This window comes from Python bivittatus, unplaced genomic scaffold (assembly GCF_059951505.1).
Source record: "Python bivittatus isolate LINGU-HERP-01145 unplaced genomic scaffold, Pbiv_v1 ctg000700_np1212, whole genome shotgun sequence".
NCBI lineage: Eukaryota > Metazoa > Chordata > Lepidosauria > Squamata > Pythonidae > Python > Python bivittatus.
The window spans coordinates 1,463,489-1,476,398 of record NW_028277098.1 but is presented as its reverse complement, the minus strand read 5'-3'; the positions used below and the strand labels follow the sequence as shown (position 1 = coordinate 1,476,398).

Sequence of the window (12,910 nt, the reverse complement as noted above, 5' to 3'; positions counted from 1 at the left end):
TGCATGATACAGCAAAGTACCTCTCCTCTATCCCCAGGATTGGAGACTCATGGCTTAAGCCATTTTATTTCATGATGAATCTCTTAAAAGCAGAGACAATGGCACTAAGCCAGGTGGAGTGAAATTTGCCCGCCTTTACACTGGGACTAGGAGGCACTAATGGAAAGGTTATTTATTTATACAGATTTTCAGACTGCCTAATTCTGAAGGCTCAAGGCAGTTTTCAATCAAACCAAACAACAAAATAAATGAAAACAATTTGACCAAACATCCTGCAGAAAAATATGTTCAGTTCATTAAGGTACTGTGTCCCGTCCTATGTGTTGCCTTAGGTTTTTTTTTTTTAATTCCTCATTGAAAACTACTTTCAATGTTTATTTTATGCTTCCAAACATTTAAAAAATCTTCCCTTATCCCAATCTTTCTGCAAAGATGGCTAATCAGCAACAATCATCAAGGACTGCCACCCCACTTACTTTTGTTCTGAATTTCCTATGTCTGGAACAATTGAAACATTTTAGTTTTGTTCAAATAGAGTACAGGTAGTCCTCAACTTATGACCATTCATTTAGCGACCATATGAAGTTACAACAGTGCTGAAAAAAGCAACTTATGACTATTGCAGTGTCTCTGTGGTCATGTAATCAAAATTTGTGCACTTGGCAACCAGCATGTATTTATAACAGTTGCAGTATCCCAGGGTCACATGATTGCCATCTGTGACCATACAAGCTGGCTTGCAACAAGCAAAATCAATGGGGAATTGTGTGATTCACTTAATGACCGAGGTTCACTTAACAACCACAAAAAATTCATAAAATCAGGTGCGGTCATGCTATGCCTCACTTAATAACTGCACCACTTAACGAAGAATTTTTCAGACCCTATTGTGGTTGTAAGTCAAGGACTACTTTTACAGTAGATTCAACTGATTCAAAATTTTATTCCACTGGAATGCAGCCATGTTGAAATGTTCTATTGGAATGTATCAAGTGATGCTATTTGTCACAGGCTCAAAACAAAATGCATTTTCTAAGTTACACACTTCCCTATAGGATAGGGTTCCAAAAGTGGAATTTCAATTAATATTTCCATTCCTTAATCCTATCCTTTTCATACAGTATCTGCTGTGCTTTATGTATCTGTTATCCCAGAAATACTAAACCGACCTTTGCTCACAGAAACAGAAATGTTGTATACATCTTACTGCAAAGCTTGACTTTCTTAGCAATTCATTTACATTCTAGAAAATGGTAGCCAAGCTATTTACTATAAGAGCCTTCACAAAACTGTTAAGTGCATTTCAGCACACATATATGTATAACAGATAAAAAACTGGAAAGATAAAAGCATACGAAAATTAGCTACACAAAAGATGCACGAAGCTAGAAAAACTTTTCAAATACATCACACTCAATTTGTCAGAACTTTCATTTTTGAAGATCTGACATGAAAAAATTAATCTTACATGTATACTCTGGATTTCCAAGTAGACTTCACGGCGTGAATCACGGAAGAACAGAAAATTAAGAATGCCACTCAAAAACCGAGCGGTCCTCTTTGCTTCTACAATACAAATACAAAATAAAACAGTTTAAAGACACCCAGATTTGAACTCATATCTGTCTGAGAACAAACCAACCAGGAAGAGGTTAGCAGCTTAGGAAAATATTGAGTATTTATTAAATTGTACACCAGAAATGCACTTTAAATGTTTTCAGCTAAGAGTTTCATTGGGAGCTGGTCACAATATTTGAATGCAAGTCTTGTGGTATATGAACAAAGGCAAATACTGGATAATACACTCTTTTTGGGGATTCATAATGAAACATATAATTGAACTCGCAATCCTTGCATTTAAAAATCCATTCAGATTTCCATTTTTATGTCTAATTTAGTATCTTAATAATTTTGTAAGGAGGGAAGTGGCTTGGTTGGCTATTAAACAATTAAGAATCTAATCCCATTATCAAGCCACTACCAAACACCCAGATATCTACAGCAAAGAACTTCAATTTATTTATTTTGGAATTCAATTCTAAAACAGTAGTTCCCAGTTCTGAAATTGAACATGGGGGTGGCATGCTTCCGAAAAATATTTGTTCTGATATTTTATACAAATTAGAAGCAACTTTTTCATAGATGACTAAGCAATCCAGTGCAAATCAGCAGCAACAAAAATCAAAGGTACTGCTCTCAAATGTAGAAGCAAATGCTTTATTACATCATGAGCAAAACTGAACCCAGTTGTCATTAATTTACAGATACAACCTGAAAAGCTTTTCCATAGCCAGTGTTTGATTTGACTGGGAGAAATGAGGTGAGATGTTTTCAGCTTTGATTTTAGATATTGATTAGTCTTGTTATCATTCAAATTTCCATGTTGACTCTATTGTGTTCATTCACAGTTATTAAACCATTAACAATTTCTAAAAGTGAGAAGCTCTTTCTTTCATGTCATTGTTAAATAAGATTAAGAAATCAGCAGAAACCAGACAAGAGCAAATTGCAAGAGCTTGGATTTGTTTCTAACTGATTTATTTCCTTACTGATATACCCCTGTACTAGATCCCATTCAATTTCAAGAATTGCATCTACAAATTCTGTAGATTCTATATAGTTAGAACAATGGAAGCAATTACTTAAAAAGCTTTTTCTCTCAAACTTGGGTTCATAACTCGAGCCCGTTCTGGCTGGAGTTACACCTCCTCTGAAAGAACAAGTCTGCAGGTTGCTCCTGAATGGCTTTACAAGGTGGGAGCTCTGATTAAGAGTACAGTCGCAGACACAGTACTGCATGAGATGCTTATACTGGCAACAATAAATCATGCCTTGATCATGTCCACATTCCATCTAGGCTCCTGCAACATGCTCTATGAAGGACTATGCTTTGAGAAGTGTCCAGAAGCTGTAACTGATGCGAAATATGGGAGCTACGTTGCAATTTGGTAGAGAGTTCTGTGATAAAATGTGGTTTATGTTGAAATACGTGTTCCTAATTTGCTTTATGGGTACAATTTAAGACACTGCTATTAAACTATATTTCATAGATTTCAAATCTGTTCAGACATTAAGATATAAAGAAGAGACTGTTTTCTTGCAGGCGACAGAATGCATTTCCTCCTAATCTTTCTAAGTTAGGAAGATCTGCAAAGATATCTATTTTGATCTGCCTGTAACGATAAGTGATTTTATTATTAATATTTCAGGATATATGTTTCACTGTTTTATGTGAAACAATTTAAGGAGATATAAATGTTCATTGGAATGGAAAAGCGCCCTATAAATAAAAATAAACAAATTCCTTCTTATCATAAAGTATACAAAGTCATACGGGTCAGTGTTTCTTCTCAATTACTCCAAAGAGTAAATGGGCTAGGACTGGAGGAAACAGAATATACAAATGTAATGAAATAAATACACTTGGAACAATTTCTTCTTACTGAAGCATAACTACTTCTTCCACACAATTGGAATCCCCATTACAGGAGAAGCTACATTCCTGTAAGTTAGACAGAACATGCAGTAAGGCCCTGTTCTCATACCACATTGCCTGCAGTTTGGCAATGTGCTAACATGCTACATTTCCATATGATTGTACCAACCCTTGCCCCTGAAAAAATTAATATCGCAATGGAAACTTAACCATAGAAAAGATAAAGTAAAATGTAGTGAACCCGCCTTTGGTAAATTAAAATATATGAATATCTGAGCCATGAAGCATACAAACCAAAGAAAATTTTTATGCTTACTTGGATTTATAACGTCTGCAATCTGGAAGTCATTGACACGACAGATTGGAAAAAGTCGCTCCCTGTCAAAGTTGTTACATATTCTTTAATTAGACTACATATACTATTTATTTCACCAGTATAATTCATAGTGTAATTAAGTTTCCTTGCCATTGTTATATGAGTTGATAATAAGGGAAACAACTGTAACTCAAGTCTTAAATGTTACAGAATAATGCTGCAGAGCCCCACTATTTTAATATTCCCCTTGAGTTAGATTAGTTAGCTTCATTTTTTTTTTATTTAAAGCAGAAACTATCTAGGAGAAACATATGCTAATCTCATTAAACATATGTTAATAAAATCCAACTGGCTAGAACTTTGTCCTGAAATTAAAAAAAAAGCTTTCAGGACCCTACTCAAACCCTAAATATTAGAGTGCTCTGCTTGCAGATTTATCAGACAAAATTAAATGCATGCACAAATATTATCTACTTAAGAAAACTGTGAACATACTGATCTTACATTCATATCATAATATTCATGGAGAACTAACAATCATAACATACCAAAATTATTAACAGATTTTTTTTAAAGCGTTAATAGCTGTATCCATTGAAACTCTTCCACCAGCTTTCAGCTGTCTGCTTGAACAAAGTTGCCTTTGTAAGGCAGTACAGCACCAAGAGGAAAATGAATCCTTTGGGGCGGCAAGTTCTGTCCGCATGCATAGTCACATAATAGCAAGGCTGTGCTGCACTTCAGACAAGTTAAAGCAATCACAACATGATTCCAGAAATATGCATTTGGCTTAAGGAGTGCCAGGCAAGTGCTTACGTGAATGCTTTTGTATGCTCCGGAGCACCTTTTTACTTTCAAATCCAAAGCACTACACAGCCCTACAATATCATCATCAATTTCACTGGACACAAAATGAATGCTTGACATTTACAAAAAGTATATTATCGCAATAAAAGAACCATCTGCTCTACTGAGTTTTTTAACTGCAGGAAAAAAAACCCCACAAATTCATACAAACAAAACCAAACCACAAAGAAACCCAAATTAATATAAAATATGATTTCAGGATACTCACATGTTAATAAGTAGGTTTCCTATGGGTAGAAAGCCTTCAAAAATCTGAGGATATGTTGTTTCAAATGTCACTGGCATCTAATTGGGTAGAATCAGTAAGAAATAACTAATGAAATATACAGATATAACTTCTTCACCCAGTTCCTCTGATAATATAAAATTCATTTATGGCAGGCTGTCCACACACAGTGGAGAGTCACAGTCCACATTTTCATGTGATTGTGCACCCCTGCAATATACCTCAGGACTATACATTTGATTCCAGAACACTGTCATTTTACAATAATCAGCTGCCACAGTTACTGGTATAATCCATCTATGGAATGTATAGAATTAGAGTGTGATAATTATTTTATTTCTAGTAAATTACATGATACAAATCTTTACCTAGTCATGAAGACAAAAATAAAAGGCAACACATTGTTCAGATCATTTATATTTTAACTATATTTATTTATTTTATTTATCAAATTTGTCACCGCCCATCTTGTGAAACGATTCTGGGCAGTTTACAGCAAGATAAAAATTCATTAAAATACAACATAAAATGTCTACAGATTAATTAGATATTAATATCAATAACAGGTAATGTTAACATTCTTTGCATGGAATACAAAATTTTAGCAGGCAAAATATTAAATATAGAATGACTGTGTTTAATTCCTTATTTTTTTAAGTCTCTTAGGAACCAAACATTGGAAAAGATTCTAGACCATATGTGTCAAACTCAAGGCCCGCGGTCCACATCCGGCCCGGCGTGTAATTATATCCGGCCCACGAGATCATTTTATATATTATTGTTATTAATGGCCTGGCGATATGAAGCGCTGGTAACACAATAAACTACAGATCCCATAATGCAGCGCTTCAGCTGCCTTGCCAAACGCTTCCCGCATTAATCAAGTCTAACTTATGATGCTGCAAGTTATTGTGAAGCTAGCCCTCACGATGCCGAAGAGAAAAGTTGATTCTGAAAACAGAGCCTTTAAAAACCGATGGGAGGCTGAGTATATGTTTACTGACATTGCCGGTAAACCCGTGTCTCTCATTTGTGGAGCTAATGTGGCTGTAATTAAAGAATTTAATCTAAGACGGCACTATGAGACAAAACATCAGGATAACCTGAAAGATCTGAATGCAGAGCAGAAGATACAGAAAGCAGAAGAGTTAAAGAAGAATCTGACACTTCAGCAGACGTTTTTTACCCGTGCAAAATCACAAAGTGAAGCTGCTGTGAAAGCAAGTTTTATCGTGGCAGAGGAGATTGCCAAATCAGCCAGGCCATTTACCGAGGGAGAATTTCTGAAGAGCTGCATGATCAAGGTGTTTGACGTCTTATGTCCAGACAAAAAGCAGATGCTGGCAAATGTAAGCCTGAGTAGAAATACGATTGCTGATCGAGTTTGTGAGATGGCCACTGATTTAAGAACACAGTTGAGTGAAAGAAGCAAAGACTTTATCGCATACTCTCTTGCTGTGGATGAAAGTACTGACATGACTGATACTGCACAGCTGGCCATCTTCATCCGTGGAGTGGACTCCAATTTGCGTGTTAAAGAGGAAATAATGGACATTAAATTGATGCACGGGACAACAACTGGAAAAGACATTTTTGAAAATGTATGTCAAAGTATAACCGACATGAAACTGCCCTGGGACAAACTTATTGCACTTACAACTGATGGAGCACCATCTATGTGTGATGAAAAAAATGGACTAGTGGGAAGGATGCGAGTAAAGATGCAGGAGAACTGTACTGGTGAGTTAACGGCATATCACTGCATCATACACCAGGAAGCACTATGTGGCAAAGTCCTGAAGATGGACAATGTAATGAGCCCTGTAACACAAACCGTCAACTTTATCCGAGCTAAAGGTTTAAATCACCGGCAATTTCAGTCCTTTATGCGGGAGATAGATTCAGAGTTTGCTGACATTCCTTATCATACAGAGGTGCGTTGGCTAAGTCGGGGAAAAGTTCTCAACAGAGTTTTTGAGCTCAGCAACGAAATCTGTCAGTTCATGAACAGTAAAGGAAAAGACTCCACTAATTTTAGGGATGAAAAGTGGAAATGCAAGTTGGCATTTCTGGTTGACATAACAGCTCATCTCAACGCCTTAAACCTCCAGCTCCAGGGATGTGACCGCATGATCGCTGACATGTATGACACAGTGAAGGCATTTCAAGTGAAGCTGCTTTTATGGGAGACACAAATGCACCAGTGCAACTTGCCCCACTTTCCCTGCATTGCCAAGTAATGTTGAACCAAGTCGGCACAACGGTGTTCCCAAATACGCACTTTGCTGATAAACTGAGCGCAGTGCGCACTGAGTTCGCACGGCGCTTTGGTGACTTTGAAGAACAAAAAAAGAATTTTGAGTTGCTTCGCAACCCATTTGCCGTCGATGTGGAAACCACACCTGTGCAGATTCAGATGGAGCTGATTGAGCTGCAGTGTAATGGTACACTGAAGGCAAAGTACGACACTGCATGGCCTGCAGAGTTTATTCACTCCATTCCCGCAGAAATGCCCCAGCTCCGTCTACATGCGGCTCGAACCTTGTGCATGTTTGGTACCACATATCTGTGTGAGAAGCTCTTCTCAGTGATGAAGACTAACAAAACAGCACACAGGAGTCATCTCACTGATGAGCACCTGCAGTCCATCCTGAGAATCTCCACAACACAGAACCTCACACCAAATATAAACGAACTTGTTGCCAAAAAAAGATGCCAGGCGTCCAGCTCTGATAAAATGACATAAGAGCAGACAACTGAATGATTTGATTTGTTATTGCTGAAAAGCACAAATTTTATTTATATTTCCAGGTTTTGTTATGCAGCATGTCCATATTTTGAATTTGTATAATTTTAACAGGATATATTTTTATGGAGAGCAAAATCTTTTGGGATATTTAAAATTTAAGTTTATTTTTTATATAAAATGACATAAGAGTAAAGAAATGTGAATGTTTGTTCTTTTAACGTTTACTTTATTTCTAACTTGTATAATTTAGACAGGATATATTTTAGAGAGCAAAATATCATAAGTTATTTAAGGTTTGAGTTGATTTATTCCAGAATAATATTCCTGTCTGTTTTTATTCATATTTATGTTAAAAAAAGTTAAGTTTTAAAAGTTTTAAAAGTTTAGTTTTAGTGTGTTCAATAAATGTTTATCCTGTTCGGCCCGCGACCTAAAGTGCGTTTTGGATTTTGGCCCCCTGTGCAATTGAGTTTGACACCCCTGTTCTAGACAATGGGTAGTTGCTACTACTCAGTTTATTTGCTTTCAGTTTAGTGCCATGTGTGAACTAGATCGCAACAATGGCTTTAAAATCCACTTTTAAGAAATTTTTGGCTTCCTGTAATGTCTATACCCAGCAGAAAGCTATTACTACTTCAGAATAGCATGCAAAACAAATTCATGTTGAATAATATGAAGCAGTGCTTTAGTTCTATCTCATTTACTGTGGGAAAGGGACAATCAGGCAGAGAGAAGGATCAGGGAACCAAATTTTTTCACTTAGATAACTTACGGCACACAAAACTTGCAGTTCCCTGCTTCCAAATAAAATACAGGTAGTCCCCAGTTTAAGAATGAGTTCCGTTCCCAAGGTCTGTCCTTGTCGAATTTGTATGTAAGTCAGAAGAGTATTATTGTATAATACTATATAAGTAGTATTGTGTAATTAACTTGAACCATTGTGTATTTAACTTGAATTTTGCTACAATAGGCTCTGTTCTTAACTATGGGTCGTCTGTAAACTGGGTGTTCTTAACCCGGGGACTACCTGTATGAAGCATAGCTGCTCAAATTAATATGTATTTTCCCACCTCCACAAACTATAAAAACCATGACTTCCAGATAAGGAGCTATTAGTCTGTTGCAACAAACAAAAACTGTGATAGCAGCTTAAAGACCAAAGATTTTGTGTACCATCAATCTTAAGACAACAATGAATACAATAAATCTGTCTTTAAAGGTGAAGTAAGACAATATAGGGAACTACTAAGGCTCCACCTCATTCTAGTTTCAGTGCATTTCCCCACATGTCCTAATGTATTCTTACCATGTAAAAATGTTCCATACGGATCCCATACACACTTTGTAAAGCTCTCATGAAAATCATATGCAACACTTCAGGCTAAAAAGAGAAGTACAATTTAACAAGATGAACAATGTATGGATTTCATTTTACTTAGAAGCTATTCAATTTGATTACACTACCAGAATGAGAACTCCACAAAGTTCAAGAGAAATTCAAGGCAAGAACTTAAACTATGTCAATGCAGTGTATTTTGCCATCATTCCTGGATACAAAATGAACCCTGTGGGCAACAGAAAATATTTCTAAGTCTTCTTCAAGCCTAATTGTGCAGCTGATGAAAAAAAATTCTTAAACTATTAGAACAAAATAAGTATAAAATTCTACAAAAGCAATTATAGCAGACTGGAATATAATTTCACTTGGGGCTGAAAATTACTTTACATGCCCAATCAAGTGGAGGCATAGTATTTAAGATGTAAGAAATAGGGCTGAGAAGACCCAGTTCAAAGCCATCCCTCGATGTTGGAAGCTCATTGGGTGACTTCAGGCCAGTCATTTTTAGTCCAATCTACTTCACAGGATTATTGTTGTAGGGAATGCCATCTTTTTTTCAGGTTCCCAGTCTTTCTCCTAGCTTTTATATTCAGTGGATATATTTTGAGGAAGAAAGGTGGGATATAAATTGAATGAATGTATGAATGAATGAATGAATGAATGAATTCCTTCATTATTGCAACCAATCTTGCCTATTTTTGCTCATAGGTAGAATCTAGAACTTCCAAAAAACCTTGCCAAGAAAACTGCAGGAACTAGTCCAGGCAGTCACCAGGAATCAAAAACTGACTTGAAGGCTCCCTCCCCGAAAAAAGACATAAACCTACATGCAATACATATACCATAGTTTTGAGCTCCAGTTTAATGGAATGTGAAAGCTCTTACCTTAACATTTGGAAATAAATCACCTTTTGAAAAATTTTTAGCCTCATTTCCACTCAATAAACAGTTGCGAATGTGTACCGCAATGTCACTGTCACTGTATCTTGGAAATGTACAATTATCCATCCTGGAAAAAAATAAAATATTGTGTAAATGTAAACAAACTCTTACAAAGTATCACTACTTGGCCAATCTTGCCTGGGCTCAAAAATTAAGCATGGTTAGACATGGTTAATACTTCAATAAAATATATCCACTGAATATAAAAGCTAGGAGAAAGACTGGGAACCTGAAAAAATTCCAAAAGTTGGCTTCCGTACTGTTTTTAAAAACTACATAGCCACTCCTGACGTCACCAGAGTCAAGAGAAGACCACTTCATACCATATATTTTCCTACAGGTAGAATTATTTATATAGACAACCAAACTTACTATAATACATTAAGGGCTACCCAAGTAGTTGTAATGAAATACATGCCAACCGCTACCCACCCACCCCCCAAAAAAACTAAGGTTCAAGAGTCTCTTCTAATCCTCCCCCTTTCCCAGCCGGGTGCTCCCAAGCAAGTTTAGGAAGGCGATTGCACGCCCAGCCATCCTTCTCTGGGCATGGACGCCCATTTGGAGTGCGAAAACTGTTCTCCTCCCCTTCCTCATAGTCCGAAAGCACGGCCTCGTTGGAGCTGCTCTTACGCGGCGGCAGACGCTCTTCCTTCCCCGGAGGTAGCTGCGCTCACGGAAATGCAGAAGACGGTCCAGCGGAGGAAGGAAACTTCCGACGCTTCCTCCGTGGCCGCCGCGCAGAACGGAGGAAGCCGTTCGTATTTGGCGGGAGCTCCACCCCGTCCGGCACGTAGTATTACGTCACGGCGAAAAGGCTGGCGGGTAGCGTAGTAGTCTGTCTTGGCTCTCGGCCGTTGGTTTTAAAAGATAAAGAGCTTGTATTGCTGGGAAAATGTGGGGGGAGCAGAAAGACACTGCTGCCGGCTCTTCCTTTTCTTAATATATACCGACTGCTTTTCTTGAAGAGCGGAGCAAGGCTGGCATAGATGACCTCCATCCCATCCAATTAAAATCTTATATGGAGCTAGAAAAATTGGCACAGTAACTTCCTGTAGGCAGTTGCTGAGCTCCGAAGTTAGAGAGCTGCGGGTCTCCAATCTCCCCTCCCAGAAATCTTCTGTGTCTTCACACCCTGGCGCTGCTTCCTGCTTTGCGTTAGCAGCTTGTTACCTCCCAGTGCCACCACTTAATCTACCTCTACTGGTGTTTTCCACTTAATTCAATGGTGTGAAGGAGCTAGGGCTCTCACAGCCTGTGTCACCTTTCAGGAGATTAACAAGGGATAAATAAAAATAATAGTTTTAATAATATTAGCCCCTTTATCTCATAGTATACAGGCACATCACCAGAGCTTTCAGCCTATCTTTCCCTCATTGGGGGATAGGCCAATCTCATAAGAGATTAATGAAACCAAAGTTTGGTGGGAAAGAAAAGCAAGATCAGCTGGATAAAATCCTCTTAAACTTTAAATAACTAAAATGCAAAAGTAAATGCAACGCTGGAAGAGGCCACAGGATGGTGCTAGTCTGCTACAAATAGAGCCCTAGATCTAGTCTGCACTAGATTCTCTGTAAGGATGGATAGTTTGAAATCAGTACTACAGATTAAAAGATTTCTACAGAGAAAAGAATTCTGGAAGCCTGAAGTAGGAATTCAGGCTGAGTTTTAAGCACCCAGTTTCATACATTATAAAAAAAAATAGAACTTTGAACATTCAAGAATGTCACATAGGTTTATGGCTAGACTTTTAGTAAAATAACAGTATTAAAATTCCAATGAAACAGTTGTTCCATTTGTCTCAATTACCTTGACATTCTCCAGATTCCTGGCAAGTCCAAATTTTAATTGGAGGTTGTTGGTAATTATCTTAGTCCAGCGCTTCTCCCAGCTCTAGTTCCCGGCTTCTTCTTCTGTTCCCTTCTCCAGTTCAGCTTTTATTTAAAAGGCATTAACAGTACAAAACAGTACAGAAGCCTTATGCCAAAATTTTAGAAAATGTCCTTTTGCAAGCAAAGAGAGGAGTTGCTCATGTTATCTGCCATGATCCCAAGACATGCTCCATTTTGAGTGAATTTGATTGATTGATTGATTGATTGATTGATTGATTGATTGATTTTCTGGCATAAGGCTGACAGTCTGCAGTATTGTGAATGCAGACTGATATTCACAACTGTCCTTTTAAAAGGAGACTAGAGGGTCAGCGATGGGTTAAGACTACCCTATAACTTCCAGGAATGCCTGCAAGAAAGACAGATGCTGAGATTTGACTCTTAACTTGTTATATACAGAACGTGCAAATAAGAAAACATACTGTATATACATATGACATAGACACTAGATTTGCCTCTTCAAAGGGACAATGGAAAACCACCACTATGTTTGTCTTCTCTTGAATATATTCAGTCTTAAATTCACACACTTGCAGCGCACAAACTTTTTTTATGTTGGGCTTCTTGTAGCCAGGTCAGTGCTCCATGGTCAGTTCTGTGTTTGAATTACTGGCTTAGTGATGTAGCTTCTCAAGGATGTGTACAGTGGCATAACTTTCATCCCCACCATCCCCACATAACTTTCATCCCCGCCAGAGAAACATCATCAAAATTCTTAGTGACCATGTCAGATGCATCTGTGAGCCCAAAAAATTAGCAGATGAGTTGAGGCATCTTAATACTGCTCTGCAAGCTAATGAGTGTTCTACCGGTGAGATCAGGCAGGCAATGCAATCCAACAGCAATAAAGACACATCCAAAGACAAACCACCTCTAACAGGAAAGCTGTTTCTCCCCTATATTGAGAAAGTGACAGACTATATTGGTAAACTATTAGAGAAACACAACCCAAAACAATTTACAAGCCAACAAAGATGATGCAAAACATCATTCAATCGCCCAGAGCCCATTCAGCCCATTTCAGTTGGCTGTGAGCTGCCAAGAGGTACACCACAAAGTAGCTCACTCTTCCTCTGAAGATGCCAGCCACAGCTGTTGACAAAATGGTGGAACAAAATACAACTAGACCACAGCCACTCAGCC

General features: G+C 37.8%; 1 protein-coding gene across 2 annotated transcripts in view; it reads right to left on the bottom strand.

Annotated features, from left to right (window-relative positions):
• The window catches only part of NUF2 (NUF2 component of NDC80 kinetochore complex), a 34,912-nt gene extending 24,268 nt beyond the window's left edge, over positions 1-10,644 (bottom strand). Inside the window, exons 1-6 of one of the 2 annotated variants that reach the window (XM_088153951.1) lie at positions 10,509-10,644; positions 9,819-9,942; positions 8,901-8,975; positions 4,828-4,904; positions 3,753-3,814; positions 1,469-1,566 (exon numbers count right to left, since the gene is read on the bottom strand). In XM_088153951.1, the coding sequence (XP_088010077.1) occupies positions 1,469-1,566; positions 3,753-3,814; positions 4,828-4,904; positions 8,901-8,975; positions 9,819-9,941 (435 nt within the window). In that variant the 5' untranslated portion in view covers position 9,942; positions 10,509-10,644. The remainder of the gene's footprint in view (positions 1-1,468; positions 1,567-3,752; positions 3,815-4,827; positions 4,905-8,900; positions 8,976-9,818; positions 9,943-10,508) is intronic. The other variant, XM_088153952.1, reaches the window with a different exon arrangement.
• Between the last annotated feature and the right edge of the window lie 2,266 nt (positions 10,645-12,910).